The sequence below is a fragment of the Falco rusticolus genome, chromosome 8 (assembly GCF_015220075.1).
Source record: "Falco rusticolus isolate bFalRus1 chromosome 8, bFalRus1.pri, whole genome shotgun sequence".
Classification (NCBI taxonomy): domain Eukaryota; kingdom Metazoa; phylum Chordata; class Aves; order Falconiformes; family Falconidae; genus Falco; species Falco rusticolus.
In genome coordinates, this window is record NC_051194.1 from 55,045,387 (window position 1) to 55,073,056 (window position 27,670).

The 27,670-nt window shown below is 41.7% G+C and overlaps 1 protein-coding gene across 3 annotated transcripts in view; it reads right to left on the reverse strand.

The window, feature by feature from the left end:
• ERBB4 (erb-b2 receptor tyrosine kinase 4) overlaps positions 1–27,670 on the reverse strand; it is a 636,919-nt gene that overhangs the window by 208,819 nt on the left and 400,430 nt on the right. For all 3 annotated transcript variants that reach the window (XM_037398480.1, XM_037398479.1, XM_037398481.1), the window contains exon 4: positions 8,402–8,536. In XM_037398480.1, coding sequence (XP_037254377.1) covers positions 8,402–8,536 — 135 coding nt within the window. The remainder of the gene's footprint in view (positions 1–8,401; positions 8,537–27,670) is intronic.

Sequence of the window (27,670 nt, forward strand, 5' to 3'; positions counted from 1 at the left end):
TGCAACAAACGGCCATACACAAATTCACCTACATCCCTTGCCAGCAACGCCAAACACAGACTGTTAACACCCAATGGAGAACAAAGTTTATCACATACAAAATTCCATGCAAATACCAACTTAGTCTTTTTCTGAAACACACTACAAGAATATAAAATGTATGCTGAAAGGGATGCACAGGTATCCACATCGCTGATTTTCCTCTATACCAATTAAAAAAAAATAAAGTAAGGCAGGCTTTTATCCTTAAACTAGTCTGACATGAAGAGACATCTCTACTAAACTATGTTTCTCTACCAAATCAGTCCCATTTCTGCAATATTTTTTAAAAGTATCTTTTTAGAAACTATGTTACTCCTTTTGCTAGCATGTGGAAAACTTGCAGTAGAACATGGCCCCGCAATCTCTTATCAGGGCAGATGGGGTAGCAGGCCAACCTAAACAAAGCAACACACAAAGACAGTGTAACAACAGAACATGAACAAAGGAGAAAAAACCCCAAAACCAACCACCCAAAAGGATAAGGATATGGAACTCACATCACCCAAATACAGAGTATACAGAGATCAGCATGTCAAAGGGAGCTTGTAATGCTTACAAACACAAAGTGCACTCAGGTAAGGTCAATCACAGCCTGGATTGTCTGCACCAGGAGAACACAGAGCTGACTGCATAAGCAACTGTGCAGCTGGCTGGTCCATTTTCTGTTCCTTTAATTAAAATGCAAAGCACTGGCTAAATGGTAAACATTTAATTAGATTTGTCTCTATGTTTCAATATTAATAAAACACATGAAAAATGCATTAAGAGCCAGCTAATTGGAGCCTCTCCAAAAGTAGCTGTAAATGAGCAATTATAATACAATTGGGGTGTGGTTCCCCAGGGATCGTCACAGGACTGATGCTCTTTAATATTCCAGCCAAAGGTTTAGAAATTATTAAAAAATCCCAAGCAATAAAACACACAGATGACAGCAAGACTGAAATCCCAGCAAATCACAGTGAAGAGCAGCCAGTATTAAAAGAGTGAGCCAGGCTGCAGGTAAGCTGGAGTAACTCACACCAAATGTCTTTTATACAGCCAAACATAAGATTGCATCTTTTGGAATAAAGCATACAGGCTACATTTTCTGGAAAACAGGGAGTCTCTGAAACATGCAGATCTCAGAACTGCCTGAATACCAGGTTCCTCATGTGAAGCTGAAACACAAAGCACACAGTTTTACTTCTACAGGATACTGGTTAAATCAGTAACAAAATATATTTTATACACACTTTGGTTTCCGCCTTCTGAAAGCACATTGAAAAATACAGGTATTTTACATTGGTGAGCAGCTAAAATTATTCTGGGGTTGGAAAGAAATTCCAGATGTGAGTACCTCTATCTGTTTAGCTTATGAAAAAAAAAAAAAAGACCAGGAGGCAAGCTGATTACACGGTACATGCCATTTCTGCAGGGAGAAAATTCTGGCTATGAGACAGCTATTTGAGCTAGCTGGAGAAGGTGTAAGATGCAACAACACCTGCAATTTAAAACTGGGGTCAAACTAGAAATAAAGGCAGGTAGTATTATTTCTTTTAATACTAGGGAAGTAACTAGCTTCTTGAGGCAGAGATGCACTTCTGCAAAGCTTTAGACCAGTGCCAGGAGAGTGTACTGAGGGACCAAAGTCCCGCATGTACCCATTCAGTGGCTGCAGGAGCTCCAGCCATGCTGAGGGCTGGGGCTCCTTCTGAAACTCAAAGCCAGGTTGGAAGATATGCTGTGGTTAGGAAAGTTACGGAGTTCAGAGCCAAGAAAGAAGATGATACTTTAGTGCCTCCGCATAAATGAGATCAGAGGTGAAGATGTTTCAAGGTTTCTTTTGCCCTTGAAAAATCTGTGGATCAATAGGTAAAAAAGAGGGAAGACATTTTAAAGCTATGTTTCCCTTGAATACATCACAGGATTTATTGAATCATAGGTACACTGCTGAAGACCAAGCCTTTTCTTCCTATGTGTCATGTAACAATGTAGGAGTACTTCTGCACAGCTCAGAATTTGGGTGTTTTTACATTACCGGGTGCAATTAGATACAAAGCAATGACAGAGGAGTACTATGTTATGAATAGCAACTAACTGAATTTGTTCTGCTTGAAAAAATGTTTTGCCAAAATATACCACTTTTTTCACAGCTGACAGGGGCTCAGTTGAAAAGCCAAGTGAAGTCAAGGGAAATTTTTCCACAGAGCTCACTGTACTTCAGAGTCTGAGCTGAAATTCAGTCCAGAATACCTTAAAATGGGCTTAATTTTCAGAGTTCACTTTTCACAGCTCTGGGAACATGCCAACATGCAGTCCTGCATTTTTCTTGAACACTTTTTTGAAAAGCAGCATTATTTTTTCAAAATTGAAAATGAAAAGAGATTTTTAAAAATATTTATTACCCACACAGATACAAACTCCATCATGCACATGCATCCATATAGTTTCAGTATTTTAAATGCATTATTGATTTCCTTGAACCTATGTTATTAGCTATGCAAGCAATCTCAATGCAATAATTCAAACCCTTCAGGCTTTTCTGTGAAACAGAATCTCCAAGTCAAGCTCCATTGAAAATTCTGATTTAATAATACAGTCCTTGTAAAGTCCTGCAAAAGAGCTCACCTGGCACAACCTGGGGTTAGTCTAGTTCCTGCTAACGACAAAACCAAGGAGAACATGGAGGACACTGAACAACTTTCACTGCACTTTCCCTAAAGCTCGTCAGAAAGTAGTCGTCTACCAGTCTAGAAGCATTGTAGGCAAGAAGTTTAATCCTTATTTCCTAGTTTATTTCTTGCACCATCGCTGGGAACTGCACCTTAGGTTCCTAGCTCTGAAGGGCAGAGCTCTAGTCCTTCAGTTAAGGGACTAAATTGCACAAGTAGATGTGGTAACAGGGGAATATGCTCTTGCAAGGTGTGGCTTTAGTGTCCTTGGTTAATGCCTGAATTCATAGCTTACTTTTGGAAGGAAAGAAAACAGATTTGCAGCACTGCAGAAACAAATTCAGCAACATATACCTAAAGGGAAACTTTTCTTACTTAGACAGTTAAACACAATTGAGATTCCCACTGCAAGGTGCCCAGCTTAAAATCCCCAGGCTGATAGCACTGATTTCAGGTAAATGGAAGAGAAGGTTCTGCTTTCAGATTACAATTAATTTTAAAAGCTTCAGCTACAAGATACCAGTACGGGAAGGTTCTTCAAACAGTAGGTACCAGTACTACTTTATCGTACAAGTCAAAATGTCAGGCACAACGGTGTATGTCCTTGGAGAGTTGAAGCATGCGTGGTCTCTAGCACAACATTTGTTTATTGCATTTTGGCAGTACACGCTGAGCTCTGTGCCAGCAGCCACTGGCTGTATTCATCTCCACAGTAAGACTGTGCAATTCTGAGGCCTCTAACATGAGCTTTTCTGCATGCATTTGATCAGAACATGAAGCAATGGGTAGAATGCATTTCAGGCTAAAGAAAAAAGAGAAAAGGAGAACCAGCACTTAAGATTCATACGTCTGCAGTATTTCTATCATAGTGGTTAAGATGCCATGGTCTTTTCGACTGGCTTCTTAACACTGATGTGACAATGAAAGCCTGCAAAGAAGAGAATCGGAAAAGCTTTATTCCCAGAGTTCACTGGCTGTATTCTCTTCTGTCCACAACTGAAGTAAATGAAGGGGATTGCCAGAGTTGGCGGATCCAAGGTATGAAACAAGCACAGAGGCAGGGGACTGATTTTATTTCAAACCATCTTCATTTCACTCCGCCCTTTTGTCTTCCTCCTCTGCTGATTGCCTTGGAGCAGTGGGGAGGGTTGCAAGCGAAATTACCCCTGAAGTGGGACCATTATCAGCCCCCCTTCTGTCTGGCTGGGGAAGAGAGCAGCACTGGCAGCTTGCACCACTGGCTCCCTCATGAGGGAAGACAAACGATGAGCACAGCTGAGTCCCGAGCATGCACACATGCAGATACAGAGGTGCTCCCAGTACAACAGTGGATTTCTATCATCCTGCTGGAGTCTACTCTGGCATCAGCCAAATCCCAGTAAGCACTGGGCTCTTCTCTGAAGGTGGGCCCTTATTCTTTCAGACACTTAGACGACTTGGGGCAGATTTGCTGTCTGTTACTGATGGTTGGAAACAATGCAAGCGATGCCAAATCACCAAACTAGGGATTAGGCTTTAGGACCTGCTGGAATGATGATGTATCTGATTCTGACACTTGTGGCAGTTCACAGCCTTTGTCCCCGAAATATTCTCTGCCAAGAATCCCTACTGAGGTGGTCACAGTGAAACAGCCCTAACAATTCCTGAGGCATAAGCTACCCTCCAGTCCTGCCAGTCACGGCTAAACATGGCACATATGCCAATGCACCTACCCAGGTCTTACATGATCACACATTTATGCAGACTTTCCTAAATCACTACTAGTATGGGCTTTGTTGAGCTTGACACACAAGGTTTGGTTGGTTTACATTCTTAGATTGATGCAGCCTTTTTGACAGACCTTCTTCCTCTCCTGTAAAGGTTTTTAGATAAGCAGTAAAACCCACTCATTCTTTTCAAGACACTTGGCATGGAAAGTCCCAGAGGGCTTTACTTGACATCTCTTGCACTTAGGATATAGTTGGTAATGCCAAGCAATGTGTACTTACTCAGTTCCAATGGACTTAGACAAGATTTTCATTTGATAGGAGGTACCTAAGGCTTCAGGCAATTTAATAGAGTCATGTAAAATAAACAGTAAATATGTATACATGCCGGATTCAAAAAAGCATGAGTCACAGTCTATGCAGACATATACAAAGTACCAAAGACTTTGTAATGCACTAAGCATCACCTGCAGCAGTGCAGTGGACAAGCACCCACACTGCCTAGCAGATTATGAGAAGTGAGCTAAATTTAAGAAGCTTATACCTAATTTATTGACAATCTATAATGATTTCCATTCTAGGGTTATAATGAAATGTTCATTTCTCCAAGTCCTTTCTGCACCAGTACAAATAACTTAATTCTTTCATAAATTACCAGTGTAGAACATTCCCTTTGTCCTACCTCTTGACAGGTAGTAATAAGGTTCCACATTTGAGGGACTTCACTGGAAGGCTTTATACATATATATATATATATAAAAAAATATGGAGACCAGCGACAAGTGGTGTTCCTCTGGGGTTGGCACTGGGACTGGTGCTGTTCAACATCTCGGTTGGTGACATGGACACTGTAATTGGGTGCACCCTCAGCAAGTTTGCTGATGACACCAAGCTGTGTGGTGCGGTCAACACGCCTCCGGGAAGGGATGTCATCCAGAGGGACCTTGACAGGCTTGAGAGGTGGGCCTGTGTGAACCTCATGAAGTTAAACAAGGCCAAGTGCAAAGTCCTGTACGTGGGTTGGGGCAATCCCAAGCACAAATACAAGCTGCACAGAGAATGCAATGAGAGCAGCCCTGAGGAGAAAGATTTGGGGGTGCTGGTGCATGAGAAACTCAACAGGGCCCAACAATGTGCACTTGCAGCCCAGAAAGCCAGCCATATCCTGGGCTGCACCAAAAGAAGCGTGGCCAGCTGGCTGAGGGAGGTGATTCTCCCCCTTTGCTCTTGTGAGACCTCACCTGGAGCACTGTATTCAGCTCTGGAGCCCCCAATATAAGAAGGACATGGACCTGTTGGAGTAAGTTGAGGGGAGGGCCAGGAAGATGCTCAGAGGGCTGGAGCACCTCTCCTTTGAAGACAGGCTGAGAGAACTGGGGATCTTCAGCCTGGAGAAGAGAAGGCTCCGGGGAGACCTTATAGCAGCGTTCCAGTATCTAAAGGGGGCCTACAAGAAAGCTGGCGATGGACCTTTTACAAGGGCATGTAGTGACAGGACAAGGGGCAATGGTTTTAAGCTGAAAGAGAGTAGACTTAGATATTAGGAAGACATTCTTTACTGTGTGAGGGTGGTGAGGCACTGGCCCAGGCTGCCCAGAGCAGCTGTGGCTGCCCCATCCCTGGCAGTGTTCAAGGCCAGGTTGGACGGGGCTTTCAGCAACCTGGTCTAATGGAAGGTTCCCTGCCCATGGCAGGAGGTTGGAGCTAGATGATCTTTAAGGTCCCTTCCAACCCAAACCATTCTATGATTACATATAAATATATATATATACACACCTATGTGTGTGCATGTGTGTGTAATACATGTGCTCAAACACAGATGGACAGCTATTTAATTTTAGGCTATTTTAAACTGTGATTTCTCTATCTGAATTCTTTGTTTCCCAAAGCCTGAAAACCCTTGTTAAAACCATTTTAGCCATTTGTTGGCTTTCTGGATAACGGGGTTTAGATTTTCACCTATGTAAGTTGTGAATACAGAAATGGTTTGTATTAGCTAATTTAATCAAATTTACAGGACTCGTGAATAGTACTGATATGGAATCCAGTCTCATGGAGAAGACAACTTGTTTATTTAATTAAATACTCTTCTCCATCCCAAGTAAGGAAAAATACAGTAAAATTTTGGTGGCTATCTTAACGAAGCTGCCTTGGTACATAGCTCTCAATCAACTTTGAAATAATGCTGCTTCTCAGCCTGATCAAGCACAAATTGTTCCTTCTCTATGTTTCAAAACAACTCAAAAGGAATGAAAAATCTTTTTAAAAAACTGAGCTTAAGTACATGCATTCTTTCATCTTGCTGTGGGAGCTAATATTTTCCTTTACTTTCAGGGTGTGATTCCAAAGTACTCTGCACAGATCTTGTTCTGATTCCTCTGGAGTCACCACTAAAACTTTCATTAGCTCAGAAAGATAGTTAGTATTCATGTTAGTTGCTTTTCTAAAAGAGCTTATTACCTTGGTGTTGCAGAAGCAACAAGGTGTCTTGAAGAACTGGCAAAGGTTAAAAGAAAACCCAATAACTGAACAAAACAAAGTAACAACTGAATCTTTTGCTTGTTGAAGTAATGACTCATAAAGGGGTACAGGCATTCCCTAACCTTCAAAGGTTTTATCAGTTCTGCTCAGAACTGATCATCAGCAGGGATGAGGCTTTTTAATATGCAAATAAGACAATTGGCTGCATTACAGCTATATCAGGTTTCCAGGCAGAAGAGATGAACTTCAGCTCCAGAGCCCAGAGATAGAGGAGCAGCAGAGTTTGGCAGACTCCTGGAGGAAGCTGTATCTCAGGTAGCTGTGCTCTGGTTTTCAGGGTAGCAGGTGAGGTATACAAAAGCAGGTCAGCCTTATATAAAATCCATATATAAAATACCACAAAGTACTTGGTTAAAAACAAGCTGCTGCTTAGAAATTATGGGAAGTCATCAAACGGTCTTTACACAGGATCTATCTTTTCCCCCACCTGAATTCCCAACATACAACTGAAGAACTGAGGTTGTTTCTTGGCTGTAGTGGTAGCTAAAGAGGTAATCAGTCATTTCATATATCCTTGAGGGACAACTTAAGATACTGTAAGCAATCCAGAACATCCCTGTATCTGCAATGTTAGAACACTAAGTCTGCTATAGGGTCACTTCTGACGTCAGATATAAACTTCTTCCGAGCCTGTACCTGAATTTTGATGTTGATACATCTTGAGGTTACTGTTTAATAGCATAGTATTAGATTTGAATGCATTTTACTGTATTACAGAATATCTTGCCTAAACGCCTTATATCACTGTCACTACCATCCAGTAGAAACCATTATTGCTGCAAGAATCATGGAAATACTACTGAAGGTGAGTAACTCTAGGGAAGGGAAATAAAGAAATGGATCAGATTAATCAAAGTACACAGATACTCCAAGTTTGAAGTCAAGAGCATTAAAATAGAACATATTGAAAACAGAGAAATATTAGCTATATTGTGAAGAGCTCCCCACCCTCTGCAAATTCTCTTCCTTCACAGATACACACAAGACAACAGGATAACTTTTTCTTTGAGATTCATTTGTCATTTAAAGTCAGAATATCCATGAGCTTGTACCATAATTACGGCAGCAGCTAATTATGATGCCGCAGACAGACCACTGTGACTCAAGGACCAGCCTGAGCAGCAGGAACAAATGCAAAGCAAACAGTAACGTCTGCGCTTCCACAGCAGCACAGTGGCTTTAGCAATAAATAGAAAAAAGAATACGCAGAAGAGAGAAAACAGTTGAGAGAAAATTCAGAAAATGTGTGATGTTCACAAATGCTCTGTGTAGAAAAGGTGTTTTTAAACTAGACTAAGTATTTCTACAAGCAGCGTACAAACTTTGAAGATGCAGTGAAGAATGCAGGGAAAATTTACAAACACAATTCTCCATAACAGAGGATCAGGGAAAACTTGTGGTTGCATTTATACTGCTGCATGCTGAGCAGATGACAAGCCTAAGAATAAAACCAGTACTTACATCCTGAGCTGCCATTCGTTGGAACCAAAGTGAAGTTGGAGGCCCAGGGGTTACGCACGATATCCTGCCAATGAATGGTGTCTGCGAAGCAAAGGAATTTGTTCTGGCCAACATACACCCCTCCATTCAGTATTTCTGCATAAAACAACAAGAGAACATACTTGTAAGACTTTAAATATACGGCTGATTACATCTACTGCTGCTTTGTGTACTGGTGTGAGAGGGCATGAAATTTAAATGCAAAAAATTCTCATTTGATCTCACTTAATACTCTGAAAACCGGAGGGCAAGTAGCTTACAGTATTTGTAAACAGGAACTATTTATTTATATGCAGAAGAAACCTGATGGAAACAGCCACACAGCAACTAGATGAAGTTACTGGGTTTACCTGTTGCTCCAGTGCAACCAAGTATGGAACAGTACTGTTATTTGTGGGTAAAATATCCTTCAAGACTTAAATGACTTTAAAAACACAATCAACCACACGATGATGTATTTCATTAATACACATGAATGCTTAAAATATACAATAAACTAACGTGCTCCACTGGGGTAGGAATTTTCTGAGACTACAGTATATGAGAAGGGTCCAGTCATCACGATGTCTGGAAAAGCGTGTTTTCTGATCAGACTGTGTTGCTGTTGTATCATGACCCAAAATACCCAAGTATCTATGATCCAATTCTCAAATACTATGATCCAAAACTACCATTAACATGCCTTGCTGGAAGCTTTGCATTGAAAGGAGACTGTTTCTGAGCAGATGAAAGTAGTTTTTTGTATCTGTTTTTAAATTTTCATGTTTATATCAGTGTTTTTAAAAAAATGGCTTGTTGCCCTGTCTCTAAAGACTTGATTTCTCAAATCTCAACATGAAAATGATCTTACAGCTGTTGGTTGTAGCACCAGGGTTTCCTCTGGAGCAATAACTTGGTTATTTTGCCCTCTAAACTCTTGCTCAGATTCACAATTTCTCTACTTAACCTGGCTCTCACATTTTCAAAGCACAGGACAATCCATGTGACTTTCCTTAAAGTTAACAGAAACGATGCAGCTAAAACCTTCTGCACCTCTTAGTGTCAGAGATTCAAACCTCAGCGAAGAAAGGTTGAAGGTTAGTTACTAATGGCACCTTAGAATGACATTAAGTGGTGCTTCACACCTCAGCCTTAAGCTTCACACTTTTCACAGAGACATTAAGAGTAAATCCTGACTATGGCAGCAGTGATTAAGGTTTTCTGATAGTCTCCATCTCCCAAGAAAATCTTTAAAAGCTGTAGCAAGAATGTTTATGTTGACAAACAACAAGGTAGAAATTACTGCATATTTCTAAAAAAAAACCCCAGGGTTTACAGGCCACAGCATGTAGGGGAGGTAGCTCCCAAGAAAAACATGTATTAAATAAAGGTTCATCTGTAAATACATCCTTCCACCATATTAATCAGTTCAGAGCATTACTATTTCTTAGAAACCTCTGGTTTAAAAGCTTGGCTTTTCATTGAAAAGAGGCTTAAAAATGAAAACAATAATAATCATAATCTTATACAGAAAAGAGTCTAGATTAGAGATATAGCAATGATCTGTCTGTATGATATTCTTATGATCCCTGAAAAAAAACCATACAGCATCTGTCAGCAATTCTGCTCTGGGGAAAATGTGGGACTTAGAAGGACACCTGAAAACATGACTAGCAGTGATTTCTCTGTGTTGACCCAGCTATACAGGACTACCTATCCCATTATGGCCCAGATTTTGATTAAAAATAATATCTATCAAGCTATGAAAAACTGTAAAATCTACATTCATAGCTTCTTAAAGTATTTGCACATGATTCCGAATAGTGTCACTACCAGTTGTATCTGAACACCTGCCACTGGCATAATTTCCCGTTTTTAGAGCATTCACTCATGACAATACCTATCAAATTTTCTTTTCTGCTAGGAACTTGGACACGTTATTGTATAGCAGACAGCACCTCACTCTAAAAGTAATTCTAATAGTTTCAATTTGTGAAGAAAGACTTTTTTCAGCATGAAAGTAACTGGAAAGTGTTCCCTCTATACTGTAAGGAAAGCTGACAGCTTTCCCTGTGATTAACTAACAGCAAACATGGAAAACTCTCTGACTTCCCTAATCACTGAGTAAAAAGTGTTGTTCCTGCTGCCCTTCCCCAAAAATGTGATGCAGTATCTTTATTTGCCCTGCACTGTAACATTTTTCAGAGGTGACAGGCCTAAAGTTTAAAGGTCTATTCACATGGTGAGGTGCTAATGAACCTGAGTAATAATATCAAAGATGGGCTCTGAGTTCCAAGATTAGTACCATCTTTTAACGTATTTGTGCTCTTCTCCTCCTCTATGGGATCCAGATTCATTTCCTTTCTACCTTCCTGTTCCAACCCGCTATTCTGCTTTTCTTTACACTGAGTTGTCCTCGGCATGTATAAATCAGCACAGATGCATTGGCTTCACTGACAAACACAAATGCATTTTGCACTTCTCTGCCCTCTCTTACCAAGAACAACGCCTGGAAAGACCTAATAAACCCTGTTACATGTTAAGCAAATGAAGCACAAATGTAATCAATATACAACGGAGTTACTGTATAATGAACTCATCATCATAAAGTCGTCATCTCATTTTAATTTACAACACTGAGAGCGAGAGATAAAGTTAAACAATAAACAGGAGGAGAAAGGCAGGCGTCTCTGCCTATGCAGACGAGCTAGCAAACGAAACGAGGCAAAAAAAAGGTTTCTTCTCCTGTGTGCAAGACCTGAGATGCCTCTTTGCTGAACTCTTTCTGAGGCTGGAGCAGGAAAGACCATGAGTCCCCTAGTGAACTTTGTGATTTCTACTGTGAAGAAAAAAGCTAGTTCCTGCCAAAGCAGCACTAAAAAGGACTGCTCACAGAGGATCACATTTTAAATACCATTTTGGGGAGAGTATTTTTGTCTTCTAAACCAATTTTTTGTGGCAGTGTAAAATTGTTAGGATATGAACAACACTGCTGCCTGAAACACCTACCACGCCAAACTGGCAGCAAACATTACCCTTTGACTTCTACACTGCTCAGAGACACTGAGCTACAAAAGGGTATTTTGAAGCACAAGTCCCACTAGCCTTCATTGGGAAAAGAGTTCCTAAAGGTGTCAGACAATTTCAGATGCCTTCCTATAAGGTACCAATGACCACACTTAAGATTGGTACCAGGGCTACAGCCAGCATTCTGAGCTAAGCAGTATCTCCAAGGTCTTTTGCCACTTGATTCTGAAGTGAATGCAAAATTTTATCATCTTCCTTACTAGAGCTACTTTACTGGCTTAAAGGCAGTATAATTCTATAACCAAAGCTATATGAAAATAAATCAGCAAGTGCACTTGCCACTGACTTCCATCATTATTTGGCTTATTGCTGCCAAATGATTGTGGGGAACTTAAGAGCTGCATATTATTAAAAACCTATTAAATGGTTATTTATTCAGGAAGCTAAATCAGAAATGTATTATCTGTTATATCTGTTATTTTCTTGCTTTATTTAGCCCATTGATGAAGCAGAACTACTATCGTATAACTTTGGTAACATACTACACAATAGTTACAATACTAATAGGAAAAACGGAAACATACAGGTCTCTGGCAACCATGAGACCCAAGTACCTTACACTTTCCCTAAAGTGCCATGGAACAGAGATAGGTACATCACACACAATTTATACTTAAGTCTACTAAGTTAAAATAAGGCTGAAATTCGTAACATCTATTCTAATTGAATGAGTTTGACTGGAGTCAGTGAAAATGCATTACCAGCCACCAGAAGCTTCAGATCACTGTAAGTAAGGCAAATAGACACTAGCTCTGCAACTGTGTTGTCTGTTTAGACCAGAGGTGGAAATAACTATTCCTCATCCATCTGTTAAAAGGGCATTTTCTTCAGCTGAATTTTTCTTGTGTACAGCGTAATCCCTCACGGTCTGCTATCTAATTTCTAACGTGGATTAAACTGGCAAAACATGTTCACTTCCTGCAACATATCCTGGAGTGCAAGCAACTCATGTGTTGATATGCAGTGGTGGCTGTAGGCACCTACGCAGCAGTAGAATCTGGTTCTAAAATTGTTACAAAATTGGTTATACAATTGCTATTACTACTCAAGTTTGCAAATTAAAAGCTCGTCTCTGGTGCAATGAAACCAGCTGACATGATGAAGGCATAGTGAGAGGGAAAACAAACTAGTTCTAAAGGGTGTAGAGAAAGGGGAAGGAGTTAATTAGGAAAATCTGTTGGGCATGTTTACTGTAACCACTTGTAAAGTAAAACAGAAGATACCTTACACCTTCCAAGCTGATTGCCTGCTAAGGAAACAGCTGTCTTTTCCACTACACCATATACTGGTATACTCTGCACATAGGTATTATATAATGCATGTTGACGATACCTTTATTTCCAAGGTCAATCTCCATTAGAGCTTAAGCATCTTTGCATGCTGACAGTGCTGCATCCTCATCGTCATCACCCAGGTTATGGGGATCTGCTGTCAGATACCATATCACTCTCAAAACAGCCACATTTCACCCAAGATGCTGAATGCATTATCCAAAAACAGATTTGGCCTGGAAACTTCATGCCAGACCAAGTCTTCTGCAATCTTAGCACAGCTGATTGCTGATGACCCACTGGGAAAGCATTTCAGGTCCATCATTAATAAGCTATGTCTTAAAGGGTAATGAGAACTAGGTGCTTTAGGAGACAACAGCTCATTCATCATCAATCAAGATCTGAAGTTTTTATACAGATGATTTAAGAAGAGTCGGACTGTGCAAAATTGAAATGTCACATTTGTACTGGGAGATGGGGGGAGCTCGGTAATGAAAATGAGAGTTTTAACCTTCTCTATTTCAGCTCAATGACCATACTCAAAAGCTCATGGATGTGGAATCTGTGTACCAGCTAGAAGCCCCAGACAGCCTTCGATCTCAATTATACAATTTCAAGTAAAGATTATTTGGGTCATTAGCTGGAAGTCAGTTTCAAGGCTTGATGGTAACAGCAAGATACTCTTTGTTTCTATCAAAAGCAATCAGCGTTATGTGCAGCCTGTGGGTCTGTTCTTCCAACTGCTCAGTAACTAAGAACACTGGATTGTAGTACCTGAGCATAAATCTTCCAAATCTAGCTACCTATTTCGCTGCTTAAATAAAAATGGAGTCATTTGATTACCTTTCACTGAGTTTGATGGGGTACCCTTTTCACCATTTCACTGTAAATGTGTGTGATGATAGGCTCATAGGGTCCTCGTGAGTCATTTAGCTACTTCATTACAGGACAACAGGCTCTGGTCAGCTCTTCCTTTAGCAATCTCCCCAAAGGGAATGGCTGTTTCATGAACAGGCTACGCCATATTAAGCCAACTCAAAGACAACATTTCTATCTGCTCAGATTATTCCTCTTCTGTGCATGCCTTTAATTTTTCCTTCTCACAGCCTTATTAAAATTAAGATGCCAAATCATTTAGCTGGTTACTATGGAAAAGGAAACAACACTACAAATTATCCCAGCCCCTTGCAGTAAACACATCAGAGTTAAAATATACATTCCACGACTACCATATTCTCGAGGAAGCACAAGTCAGCGTGCAAGTCTGTGTCAAGCTAATGGGCCACATTTCACCTTGCGCCCTGAGCCATTACCAAGACCACTGGGCACATAAAATGCGGCCACATGGCCCCAAAGGGTTCACTGCATGGAGAAAGTAACCCAAAATACTACGGAAGAGAGTAGAAACAGCTGTATCAAGTAACACACAAAATCCTCACCCATCCAAAAGGGAAGAAAACAGTTGGGTATAAACTCTATTTTAAAGATGTGTTGATTTTCACAGGAAACATCCCTGTTCTAAAGTATTTAGTTTTTTCTTTATTCAACACACTTGGCTTGTGCTAAAGGAAATGCTCTCTCTCCATAATCCAGCTAGATTCACTTGTCCTAGTGGCTGCTTAATTCACTCCACCTTGCAGTGATCACAGCAGCTTCTGCCTACTTGGATCTTGATTCTCAGAAGTGTTTAGGCCCAGCTTTACATTTAAGTCATCTCCTTCCCCTCCATTGTGGAGGTTTCCTGCTCCTGTAATGATTACTTTGGTTCAACAACAGAGAATAAAAAGATGTACTGATTCCAGCTGACACTACTTTCATTAACCACATACCTGCCACCAGTATCACATGTCCTTGATGTTAATTAACAACCAGGTAGACATAAAGCTGTATGACCAGCCTTAGCTCCGCCATTTCCTTTGCAGATGTTAACTACAGAAGCAGCAGAAGCTGTTTACAATGTTACCCACTTCACTTGCTTCTTTTCCCATCACTAGCTTTTGAAAACTCTTTGACGCTGTTGACTTGGCAAGTGAGAAGTTTTCATGTAATATGCTGATTCTGTTAGAGGGACATTTATTTTCAGAGGGAGATGCTAATTGACTCACTTCTTTGTCCAGTCAAATTCTTATCCTGATGTTAGCAGCCAGGTGCTTCATTTACTGTTTTCCTAATATAATTTGGGTGTGGGGGTGTGTGTGTACTGTGAGTGTGTGACAGGTAGATCAACAGATATAAAACATAACATTGCAACAATCCACATGAGCTTTCTGTGGGATTCTCCAAATCAGAGAGAGAGGCAGAAAAGGGCCTGGCGGTCCTTGTGGGTGGTAAGATGGACATGAGTCTGCAGTACACCTGAACAGTGATGAAGGGTGATCACACAGTGGGCTGCAGAAGCAGAGCCAGCAGGTGAGGGAAGTGATGATGCCCATGTGCTGGGCACTTGTGAGGGTGCATCTGAAGCACTGGGTCTATTTTGGGCACCCCAGCGCAACACAGTTATTGCCAAACTACAAGAGAGTCCAGGGAAGGACCACTGTGGTGGTTAGAGTCTGGAGGACTTGCCACAGGAGAAGAGGTGAGAAGACCTGGGCTCACCTAGCTTGAAGAAGAGAGGACTGAGGAGGGGGGACACTAACTGCAGCCTGCCTTTACCTACAGGAAAGCTATGGGGGAACACAGAGCCAGACTCCTCTCAGAAACTTAAGAACAAGAAGCAACAAGCACAAGCTGCAATCAGAAAAATATTCCTCATGGCAAGCGGGTAAAGCCCAGGAGCAGACTGACCACAGAAGTGGTGCTATCTCCATCTCTAGAGATTTTCAGAAACAACAAACAACCTGAATCTTGTCTGAAGTTAATCCTGCTCTGAGCAGAAGACTGGACCAGACGAACCCAAATATCCCTTCCAATCCAAATTATTTTGTCCTTCTGCAATTATTAATCATCTACTACCACAGTACTTACAACACTCCCTAAGTAATCCATTCTCCCCATATTTATAAAAGCATATGTCATTTAAAACTTTTATTTACTGATAAACATTTGGTGATGTAAAACACCCATCTGGAAGATAACATATATTTAAAAGCACATCATGTGCATGTATAAAAAAATGTTACAGTATTTGAAATACTGTGTCACCATCACTGTCCCCCATTTCATACAAAAGGAACATCTGGACTAAGAACCATTACAGATTTTAGCATGAGAGAACTGTTGCCCTTTGATCTTTTGATTTTTGTTAGCAAAAAGAAAATTGTATTCATTTAAGTCACTGTAATGAATCAGTGATGAGTTTCAAATTACTGTCGATGAAGAGCATGACACATCACTAGCTCACCCCAGAAGGCACACTCTTGAGCTCAGTAAGAGCAGCAATATGCCAACAGCCAGAAATGAGCAGTCATTTCATTCACAGGAGCCACGACTTAACATTCAGATAGCACAGCACTACCTGATGGGGATATCCGCGTCCCGGTTAGCAGCAAGCATGCACTCAGGAAGAGGTGAGCAGTCTCTGCAGTGTGCTGGTATGTGCCTCTTCAGTGAGGCCCCTGACAACAAACCAGTACTTGGCAGCGCTTACCTTTCAGTTGTTCCAAACCCCATAACTCTGAGTATGGATTTCAGCAAGGATACACAGCGGTCATCTGATTATTCCAAAGTTACTAAAACCTGCTGAATCTGAAATAAACCATCTCTCTTCTGCCCTGTTCTTATTCTTCAGCAGAAGGCCAGCAGAAGGTGCAGAAGGGGAGATGATATGCAGCACACTGGGTGCATCAACACGGCAAAGTCTCCCTGGTGTCCCAGCGGGCTCCAGAAAGCCTGGAGGCTCTAATGGATACCCTGGTACTGGAAGTCATTTCTGCTGTCTGGTCATCTTTAACGGTGAGCATCCTGTGGGACATAATCAGGTGCAATAACCCAAACCAGTTTTATCAGCATTTGCTCTAATCATGGCACAGTTTTTGCTTTCTGTCAGGCATCCTCCAAATTTGTTCAGCAAAGACTGAATGGATCTCAGTGTCACTTCTACCCTCTTGAGATGCTACCTATGCCCTATAGCTGCAACAACTCCATCATCTGTCTCACTGATGTGCCTCTGCAAAGGTGCAGCAACGATGTACAACAAAGCCACCCCTTCTGGCTCACTATGATGGTTTCACATTCATTTTTCTTCATAACTTCTGCAGAACTTTCGCTGTGATTGGAGCGTTTCTCCAGATGAATGGTATTGGCTTATGAGGAGTACTGTGTTTATTTGCCAGCCCTACAGCAGCATGAGTGGCTTCCTAGGGTCTCCAGGATGTTTCCATTCTGCAGATTCACCCACAAACACTATGGAGAACCACCAGTCAAGCCTTCCTGGGGTTAAGATTGCAGGCTGATCCTTCAACCATCCTCCTTTGCCTATAATCCGATGTTCTGCTAGTTCAGAGTCCTAGCATACGATACTGGGACCTAAACCTGACTGTCCCACTGCTCCAACAGGGACTCATCCCACTCCCTTCCTGCCCTGGTCTCAAGGGCAGGCAGCCAACAATCCAGGGAGTCTGAAAAAACATGGGGCAGCAGTGGAGAGAGGATCCTATTCTAGGCCAGAAAAAGTGGAAGCTGGTGCTCAGAGACACCTAATAGGTATGAGGTCCATTAAGCCAAGCTGAACCCTTAATGAAACCAGCTCTTCACTGAAGACTACCTTACATTTCATATCATCTATGGGCAAAATTTGAGAAATAGCATAGGAATACTTATTTTTATTTTTTTCCTCTAAACTTTTTAAGAAGTTGTCTCCTCATAGGATGTTCTTATCACTCCTCCACCGAGAATGAGGCCTACATACTTTGACTGATTCACTTCCATGTTGCCAAGACAGACAAGCATTTTAAATGCCTCTCCTTGTCTGGACATTTGCTATATAATATTTTGATCAAACCTGTAAAGTTTCTTGTCTGCTGGTGGCAGCTCTCAATTTATCTTTTCCATCTGCTGAGATATGTAACTGCAAGACTACTGCGTGTCCCTGTTCTCCTGGCATCAGCTCTTTATAACAGGCATCTTGCGAGTAAATCTTGCAGGGCAGTTTATTTGCCATTGCTGCCGCACCCTTTCCAAGCAGGCTTTTCATGCAGCAGTCAAGCAGCAGTAGGAAGAGAAACCTTGGTAAGGCCAGGGCATCTGAATGCAGCAGGGTTTCCCTGCAGCATCCCCAGGAGCTTCAACTTTGGCATTATCTGGTAGTATATTTTTCAATTCTTTTCATACAACCACTGACAAATTCAAGAAGCCTGCTTTCTATCCCGAGCACATCTGGCACTCAGGCCGCACACTTGGCAAACAGACTGATGGCCTTCTGTCTTGGAGCATAAGTGCCTCAAGTACATCCTGATTGGCATCAACATGCAGAAATTCCTTCTCCCATCAAAAAAAAATAGTTAAGATCTGGATGTAGTGGTAATTTCCTCCATTTTCTGAAAGGCTGTAAAAAATTACTGGCTCGATAGAGCTCTTCTCATTCAAAACTGTCATAATGTGGCTTGGAATAATCCTGGAAGGGTGCCCAGATCCATGTCCAGCTGCATCCTGAGTTTCAGTACAATCATTTGCATATGGGCTGGTAATTGGCATGCAGCTGGTTTTATGCCAGCTCCAGCAATTGCATAACCTAACTAATCTCTTTTCTGGGCTCGAAAGAGGAGTCTGTGTCCGCTGAGCTTAAAATTTCTATATGGGATCTGTTCAAGTACACTCTCACATATCTATGCCACGTTGTTAACCTCTCCTGAGATACGGTGTCAACTCTTTGAAGAGGAATTTTAATTGAAATTTGTCCGAGGTGGGAAGTGCCTGTGCCTTTCCCTGGCTCTCCTGTACTGAAACTGTGCAAATGACATGCTGACAATCCTCCTCCCACACAGGGGACTGCGAAGTGACTCTTCTTTGGCTCCTACAAGCTGTAAGGACCTTGGATTGACTTGCCCTCACAGTCCTGTGGCTGGGGACAGCCAGATGGCCACAAGAAGGTCTGTAAACTGAGGAATATGCATGTTAATCGCAGCAATCAGTAAGACCTTCTTTGTAAGATAATGAGGTTGATAAGGTCTGAGCCTCAAGTATCCCAACTCATATTTTTTCCCCTTTAACTGCTATAATTGCTAAGAGGTCGCTGTCAGTCCTGCTTCTTGCATTTGTTTGTGTATTTAATTCAGGTTTCAAATCTGATGGGATGTCAGGGAACCTGTCCATGCTGCTGACCCTCTGGAAACACAGCCAATGGGTTCTGCCTGTTTTCTCTCCCCAAAGCTCAAATGCCTCTTGTGATCACCATGTTTGACCACATCCTCGTTGACCTTCGTTATGCCTATCTTCTATGCGACTATTATAAGGTAGCAGTGAAACAGTGGCAACAACTAAATCGTAGTTGTTACGTAAAAAATACCCAGAATTCAGGCCATTTTTCCTTGACGTATTAACCTCAAACCAAATGTTTAGATGAGGCAAATAAGCACATGTGAATTCATGCCAAAGTAACCACTTTGGAGAGTGGAGGCAAAAGCAATGGGTGACAAGGTCCTAAGTACAAAAGATAGTTCAGAGTTAGTACATTCACTTTTGTTAAGACTACCATCTCTGTCCTCCAGTGTTCTCCACTTGTTCTGCCTGCTTTTAAATACAAGCCCTTCTCATCTCCCACCAATCCTAATTTTAAAAATGCCTCATCCTACACATTTAGCTTTTCAAAAGCCACAATGAAAACATCCTCTTCTTTTCTCCCATCAATATTTTGACTGTAACCAGCACAGTTGCAAACATTCTCCCAACACACCTCTTTCTTTTTGCAGCAGATGAATTGCATTGAACCCAAGTTGCTTTCAGTTACAATGCAGTAGATCAAGAGTGATGCCGTGGCCCGGAGTGACATGGAAGTAAAACTGCAGTGAGATCTATGCCTCCATTAACAAAGGACATACTTGGCTCCCAGTAGTGGCTTATCACATGGTGGACAGTTCCTTTTCTAACTCATTTCTGCTCCGTACCCATGCAACCTTAGCAGGAGCAAGGGTTGCTCTCCTTGTCATATTGGATAGCAGAAGACGCTTTCTTCCTAGAAGAAGGATCGGTTTGCTTCCAGTGTTTACCACTCTACAGTTAAACTAGTCCAAACAGTTTCTGTCTGCAGGCAGCAGAAGCACACAGTTTGTCCTTGTCTACACTCCAGCTAAACTGCAGCTGGCACTGATTGATGGTATTTATTTCAGTGAGACCATTTTTAATAGTGCAGACAACAAGACAGAAGAGGAAGTGCCCCGACCCACCAATTCCGTCGTACTAACTGCTATCCTTACCATTAAGAACAAGTCTTAGTAATGTTTTGCCAAAAACTTCCCAAATAACCACACACAAGAAAGGAAGAGCACACGAACAGATCACGGACTGTGAACAGAGTTGCTGAGGGTGAAACAAAGCAGCTGTTCTCCCAGCCTCAGGGCTCAGCTCAGTAGGGTTCAAGCCTGAATCTCTGCCTCTGCATAACCATTGCCCGTGGTTAGCTTTCCAGCTTTTCTTACCATTGCCTTTTAAGGCCAATGAATCTCAGACACAACTTATAAATACATAAATAATTGTAAGAGATGTCCTGAATAATTTTTTTTCCTCAGTTCACTGACTGCTGTGCCCTAGAACTGAATAAATGTAGATAAAGAGACATTTGTAGGGGGAAATATTAATCCAATCAAATATAGGGGGGAAACTATAGTCTTCTGAGTTACTATCGCTCTTTATTTGGCTGTAATAGCTTGCCTTTCCCTTGAGCTTCAGAGGTTCTTGCTCAAATTGCATAGGCAGTCAGTGTAAGGCTGCAAAAGTTATATACCTGGATATTCTTGGTCTTCAAAGGCTACAGAACATCTGTTGGTTGGCAAGAGCAATTAATTAACAAAATTGAAAAGATGGTTCCTTTTTACAGAGGCTTGGATGCAGCAGGGGAGGGGGAGATGACTCCAGGAAAGTCAAGCCTTGTGAAGGCCTGTAAGCTGTGTGCCTCTGGGCAAATTCCCAAGGGTGAAAGCTCAATGAATTTAATGGTTCTTAATTCCACCAATTTTCTAATTACAGCCAAGAGAAGGTAATGAGTTATGATATAAATGTTTAAAAGCAAAAAAAAGAGAGAATAAAAAGCCTGTCAAACTTAACTATCCAGTCTCCCAGACAGAGCTCCGTACACACCAAGTGCCTGGGTGGATGCTCAAAGCAACTAACCAATTCCATGGACACAGTGACGGGAGAGGAAAATAAAATGGCTCCCAAACCACCCTCTCCACACCTCGTTACAGGCTGCCTCCCAGTGAAGAAGGCCTTCTCTTTCAGTCCCTACCTCTACAGGTCTGACAAACCGATTGCTACTGCAGGCTGCATCCTGGAGTTTCCCTACATACGTAGGAAAATCTTTCCCACCCCAAATGCCATCTTTCTGCTCTTCTCCAGGGTCTTCTCCTGGCTTTGGGGCTCACTCACAGCCTCCCTGTCTGGCCCACCCTGCCCTCCAAAAGCACACGGGCACACACACTGGGGGGTCTCAGCCAGGGCCAAGCTGGCCCCAGAGTGTCACAGGGAAGCAGTCTTCCTTTCCCGGCCCCACCACAGCCTCTGCTGCGGAACACGTGGCACCCACATGGGGAGCTGCTGCCAAAGCACCCTCCCCTGTGTCACCCTGTCCATTTCTGCCTGTTCTCTGAGATGCAGAAGACAGCAAAGGCCTAGTAGTCTCGCCTGCAGAGAAGAGAGGCAGTTTGTTAAACGCCATCACTGATGTCTCACCTACCCTATCAAAAGACATAATTTTCCCATCACAAGCTCAAATGAAGATACCCAGTCCTGCAGGGCAAGGGGCCCCACGGTAATTTGGGGAATCCTTGTGCTGTGGAGCACATCAGGTGAGGACAGAGCAAGGCAGGTAACTCCACTAAGTGCTTCGCAGGGAAGGGATAGGAAAAGGCATTTCGGCTGAGTGCCATGGTGTGAGCAAAATCTGTGCCAGGGTTTTAAGCATGTTATTCACTGGCTTTCATTTTTTAACATAACAAGGATCTTGTCCTTCCTTTCCCCCCTGTTTAACACCATTTAAAATTAAATTCTTAAAAAAAGTTCCTGTGAATGACCCATGTGTCAGATGGAAACATCTGTGTTTTGCTAGGAAGGGACAAGCAAATAACCCCCTGAGCACCCACCATCTCTGCAGACACAAGCACCTGTGGAGAAATCCCACCAGAAGCCCAGCCCGGGGCACAGCATGGTGGTGCAGCACTGCTGGCCACCCCCACCGACAGGCCAGATGGTGAACCCACACAGCAGCTTGCACGAACACCTCCAGCCCCTGTGCCCCTGGGTTAACCCAGCAGGGGAGGAAGGAGGTAACAAAGGCTCCACAAAGCACAGCATAAAATTTGAACTTGGTTTTCTGGGCACTACCATTGGCAGATATCACAGCCCGTACATGAAAAAAAAAACATCTCCTTGCACATAAAAAGAGGGGAAATTCCTAAAAGGTGTAACATGTACAAACCTCTGATGATATACCAGAGTAAGAGGTACCACTTGCAGAGGCAGAGGCATGTCTGATTGATGTCTGGAAATGACACTGCTGGTACATGTGCATTTTGGAAAGAGCTGGTACTCTCAGGTGAACTGCACCAATAACCACTTAAAACCATACTGGTAATTATGGACCGAAAGGTTGGGGCGATTTTTTTGCCTTTTTAAGGCACTTCTGGTTGTGCAAAGTTTTCCCACCACCGACTGTCAGTCCTCTGTCTCAGCCCACTTCTAACTTAACACCACTCAATGGTTCAACAAAATTCCCACTGGGACACTGCATGGGGTGCACGTGTGTTGCCAACTCTGGTCTGCAGTTTTCAGATGTTCGGTTGTGTTTCACTCAAAAGCTTCCAGGTGCTTTCCAGGGGAGCTTAGGATTGCTAAGAATAGTTAAAGGAACTTTTGCTAACAACAAGCAATATTCCTCCTCCCCTTTCCCAAGGAAACACCGTGGTTTAACAAGAGGAAGTACATTATGATGAGGCTCTGTGCTCAGGCCTAGCACAGCAGCATCACACAAGTCGCAACCAAAGCAGATCCCAGCCGAGAATGTGCAAGAGGGTAACAGCATCATCTCCACTGCCATCCTATGAGCTTGCTTTGTGTGAGACTGTCTCTGAGGGGGTAGGTTGGACCATTGAGGAAGGCAGAGTTGGTTGAGAGCAAGAGTTTGGATAAGCAAGCTTAGCTCAGACTCCTCTCCCTCCTCAAGCCCTGTGAAGTACTCCACCTGCCTGAATATCAGCTCAGCTTGAGCTACCTTGCCCCTCCCCATAACATGAACAGAGGAGAAAATGTCCTTGACTGCCTGCCAGCACTTGTCACAAGAGGGACAAAGTACTCAGGGCTCCAGCAGGCACTCTGAGCTCTCTGGATTCACACATTTACTAGTCTGGGATGCAAAATACAGCTCCAAGTAGCTCTAAGAGTACGCTGTCAGCATCGTCAGGACCTAATGGTCACTGCCATAGGTACTGATGCCTTTCTTGTGCTTGCTCTTCTTCACCTGCTTCTATAGTTATGGAAGAAGCAATTAAAGTCCAAACAAGTCTGAACCTGAACTTTCTGTTCACAGGTGCCTAAATCTGACACAGAAATGATAGCTGGTTCACCAGAGAAATGAAACCACTAAAACACCAGCTGCTTCTCCTAAGTACAGCATGTGCTCTACTGGACCTGAACACTGCAGCAGGCTGAATTCCCCCGGACATTGCCCGCTCTCCCTGTACCACATAGTATATTGGTAACTGCATCTTACTCAGGAGCCAAATCCTCTATTTTACCTCTCTGGCAGAGCAGACAGAAATCACAAGTCCTGGCAGCTCTTACCGGCATCTAACTCTCAGCATACTGAGCCCTGTTGAGACTTGAATTTGCATCCTTCAAAAGGGCAGTGCCAGCAGGCCACAGTAGCACCCACACTGTAATTTAAACCTACCATAGGGCATATAGGTACTTGGAGGGGTCTTAAAGAAATCTCAGGTAAGAAAAAAACATAAAGCGACTCAGCGCACTCATTTACAAAAAGATAGAGAATATGGCTACACATCAAATACACAGGAGAACAACCTTATGATGATGAAACAGCCACCTATAATTAAAAAATTAGGAATATTTTTCTTTGGTGATTTTGATTCCTTTTCAGGATTAATTAATGCTTCCTAGCATATGAAATGTTTCTTGCCAGACAAGAATAATCAGAAGATGAAATACGTCTCAAGGCTGAGAAAAGAAAATTGTATCTTCTGCTCACGAGGTTCCTGTACATTTTGCCTTTAAACCCATAACTCAGTCTTACATTTGCTTTGTTAATTAAAACTGAGATGTATTAAATTTGTAACTTAAAAATCCAATAAAGAAGAAGCCACTACAGGCAAAAGCATTTCCATTGGTATAGATGTTATAGTAAGCTATCAATCAGCTATGAACACTGATACACAAATTGACTGTGCCTATCAGAAAATGATAAAAAAAACATCCCCCTGATCTAGGAAAGTTTTGCTTATCAGCAGCATGTGTTATTATTCTACAAAATACAGAACTATGTTCCATACAGGCAGCTTCAAGGATGAGGTCTTTTTCCTCTGAGGTACGCCCTAACTATATTATTATTATTCCAGTTATACCTATCTCAGAGATTAATTCAATGCGAGTATCCTGGATGCAGAGAATTCGAAGTAGATAGCACTCTATACATAAGGGATACCAAACACATGCTGTTCTTTACTTCAGAATTTTTTCCCAATAATTTTGAACTGTTCATTAAATAACCAATGCTCTTCACCCGAGCAAAAAATACCCCTGAAGAGAAATGGTGTAAACCTGCCCTGAAAGCTTTCACATGCTTCTCATTGCTAACGGGTACGACGAGCGCTTGTTTGGGATGAATATATCACGAGGCTCTTTTGAAGAGCCTGTTGGACTAGACAGGAGGTACAACAGAAACTGGACAGGACGTTAAAGATGCATTTCTTCTGTGCTCTTCTCTCACTGCTTGAAAAATACTTAAGACAGAGGAGTCTTTAATTTTTATCCTTGCTATATATTTCCAGAAGGATGTACTGACTTCAGAAGTTTCTGTTTGTTTGTTGATTCATTGTGTAATTAACCTTGCACTTATGACTCAATAAACTGCTAAAAACCCCTGCATATGTGTCAGCACCTTTCTAGATAAAATACATTTCAGTGTTCTTAAATGTTACTGTACCAGCAACAGTAAAAAGCCTGGCCTAATTATACAAATTATTACAGTAAATAATTAGGACTGGGTATGGTTTTTGTGTGGTACTAAAAAGTGGTACATGTGAGAGATGAAACTTGAAATGAACCTTACCAATTCTCTTGCATGAAAAATTAACTTTTAGGGTTGGAGTTTTTTCACTCTTCATGCAAGTGAGATTTCTCAAAGACTACAAACATGTTTTGCTGCATCTCCCAAATGCTTTCATTTATTTGCTGTGATTGTTCGTGCAAGTAAATTCCTGCTCAAGAGAAAACTAGAACATCTCAGAGACCCACATAAAAGAGCTTGCTTATCACTTTAAACCATAACAATCCATGTGGATCACCTCAAATGCCTCTCACTGCCTATTTTGGCATATGGGAGTTTCAATCACTCCACCAAGGACCAGAAATGAATGCCCCAATTAGCATAACCAGCCACCATCCCCTTCAAATAACAACTAGGTTTAACTCAGCACAATGGTTTTATCAGTATCTCCTAGCTAAACCTGATCAGGAGAAACATCTATCGTGTTATTTTGATTGAAAGATAAAATAATGTTTAAAAAAAAAATAAACAAAAAACAATAAAAAACCACAAAACCAAAAACTTTTTACAGTGATACATCAACAGGGCATCAACCTGGCCGCAAATCACTCCAAGCTGCACCTAAATCAAGTACGGGTCTTTACGTATTCTTGATCCAGTGGGTCTCACATTTATTTGCACAGCTGAGGTACACAACTATTACCAATGTTCTTTATTTCTTTTTAATTTAAAACAAATACAAAACAATGCTGGGTCACTTGAAAATAAATATCCCTACCATCACTGAAGTTTTTATTTGCTGAAATGCATTAGTGCTTGTATATATTATTAATGTATTAATTATTAGTAAAAAATTGGACTTGAAGGCCAGTAAATAGAGTGATCCATTTAAAGGCCAATAAAATGTACCAAGGCAAATAAAAACACAAGAAACTCATGTCAATTTTAAAATGATCAAGGCCTTTAGGACAACAAATTAATACCCAAATAGTTGTCCTTCCTGAACTGCTTCTTAGCCAAGCTAACTTAGTGACTCAGCTCCCAGCCTGGCAATTGGAAATTGGCAAAGTATTTGATTGATACAATAACAATACTTAAATTAATGAAGCAGATAACACCTACAATCAAGGAGAAAAAAACTAGAAAGGGTATAGGTAGCATGTTATTAAACCACAAAAAAGTTGATTTGTTTTGATTTCAGTTGTGCCTCAGTAATGTTTACTAAATATGGTTCATTTTATAGGGACTTTCTTTATGCACACAGCAGTTAAAATGCTAAGTTGGTTGACGACAAACCCCAGAGAGTTTGCAAGTTTATGGGATGTGAAACCTACAGAAAATTTCAGTTGCCTCTCCCTAGAAGCTGTTGCTGACTGTTTAGCGGTGATCAGCTGGCAGACCAGAATTTCACAATGGCTTAGATCTGGTGCAGATAGAAAACGAACTGATGGATTTATATGTCAAAATGAGCTTTCTAGAATCTGTCCCCTTTTCTCACTGACTTCAAATTCTGTTCTCAAATGTTTGTGATCACTTGGCACATCCACAGATCTATGAACACACATAGGATTTTAATTTACGATGGATTTTCAACCACTCCTCGTGCTGCACTAGCTTGGCGCCTCTTCTCGGGGATAGGAACTTCCAGTGGACTCCAGTGGAGCTTGCAGGCTCCCACTGGAGAATATTTCAGAGCTTATTGCAATTGGCCTTTTGCCAGCTTCCCACAGAGAAAGATGGACTAACTGGAAGATATATCACCAGACCCTGACACTTCATATTTCTCCATCACTGGCAGGACCATCATCCTTCTGAAGTCCATTTCCAACTGAGCTGTCTGAGAAGAATGAAAAATCATTCTTCTAAAAAGTCTAAGCAAGTAAAAAAAGATAAATGGATTTGATCCAATTTAAAAGTTGTTGAAGATGTAAAATGACACGAGAAGACACAAGTACTAGTTTATTTAGGACAGAAGCCTAAGGCACACTCTTAAATGGCCATCTTTGGTAAATGTAGGCAAGTGATCTTTTCAAAGCTTTACTTCTATAAGGGAATCATATTATAGAGATAACCTTGGTATAGATACGATGTCCTTTGCTCTAGCACCTGTCACAGATCCAATTTCTTGTCTTGCCAAGCTTCTGAGGGGCACGCCTGCTCTCTGTAGTAGCAAACGCAAGGCATCTGTCAGAGTGCCAGAGGTTGTCATTAAAAACAAATGGAGAAATAACAACAAAATAAAGAAACACCTAGTGCCTGGGAACCCCTGCCAAAACCTCTCCAGTTTAAGATGTCACTACTGCTGTAAACAAAAGGACTAGATGAAACGCACTTCTACATGCCAGTGTTGCTACCTTCATACATTATTGGATCAATTCCTGGTTGTATTAATAACCTAGTGTTCCACTACACTCAGAAAGTAAATACCACTGTGCAACTCCCCCCACCTCCCTCCACCCCAACTTCATAAGCCCTGCTAAAAACATATTGTTCAAAGGATACAAACCTATGCCTTTTATCAAA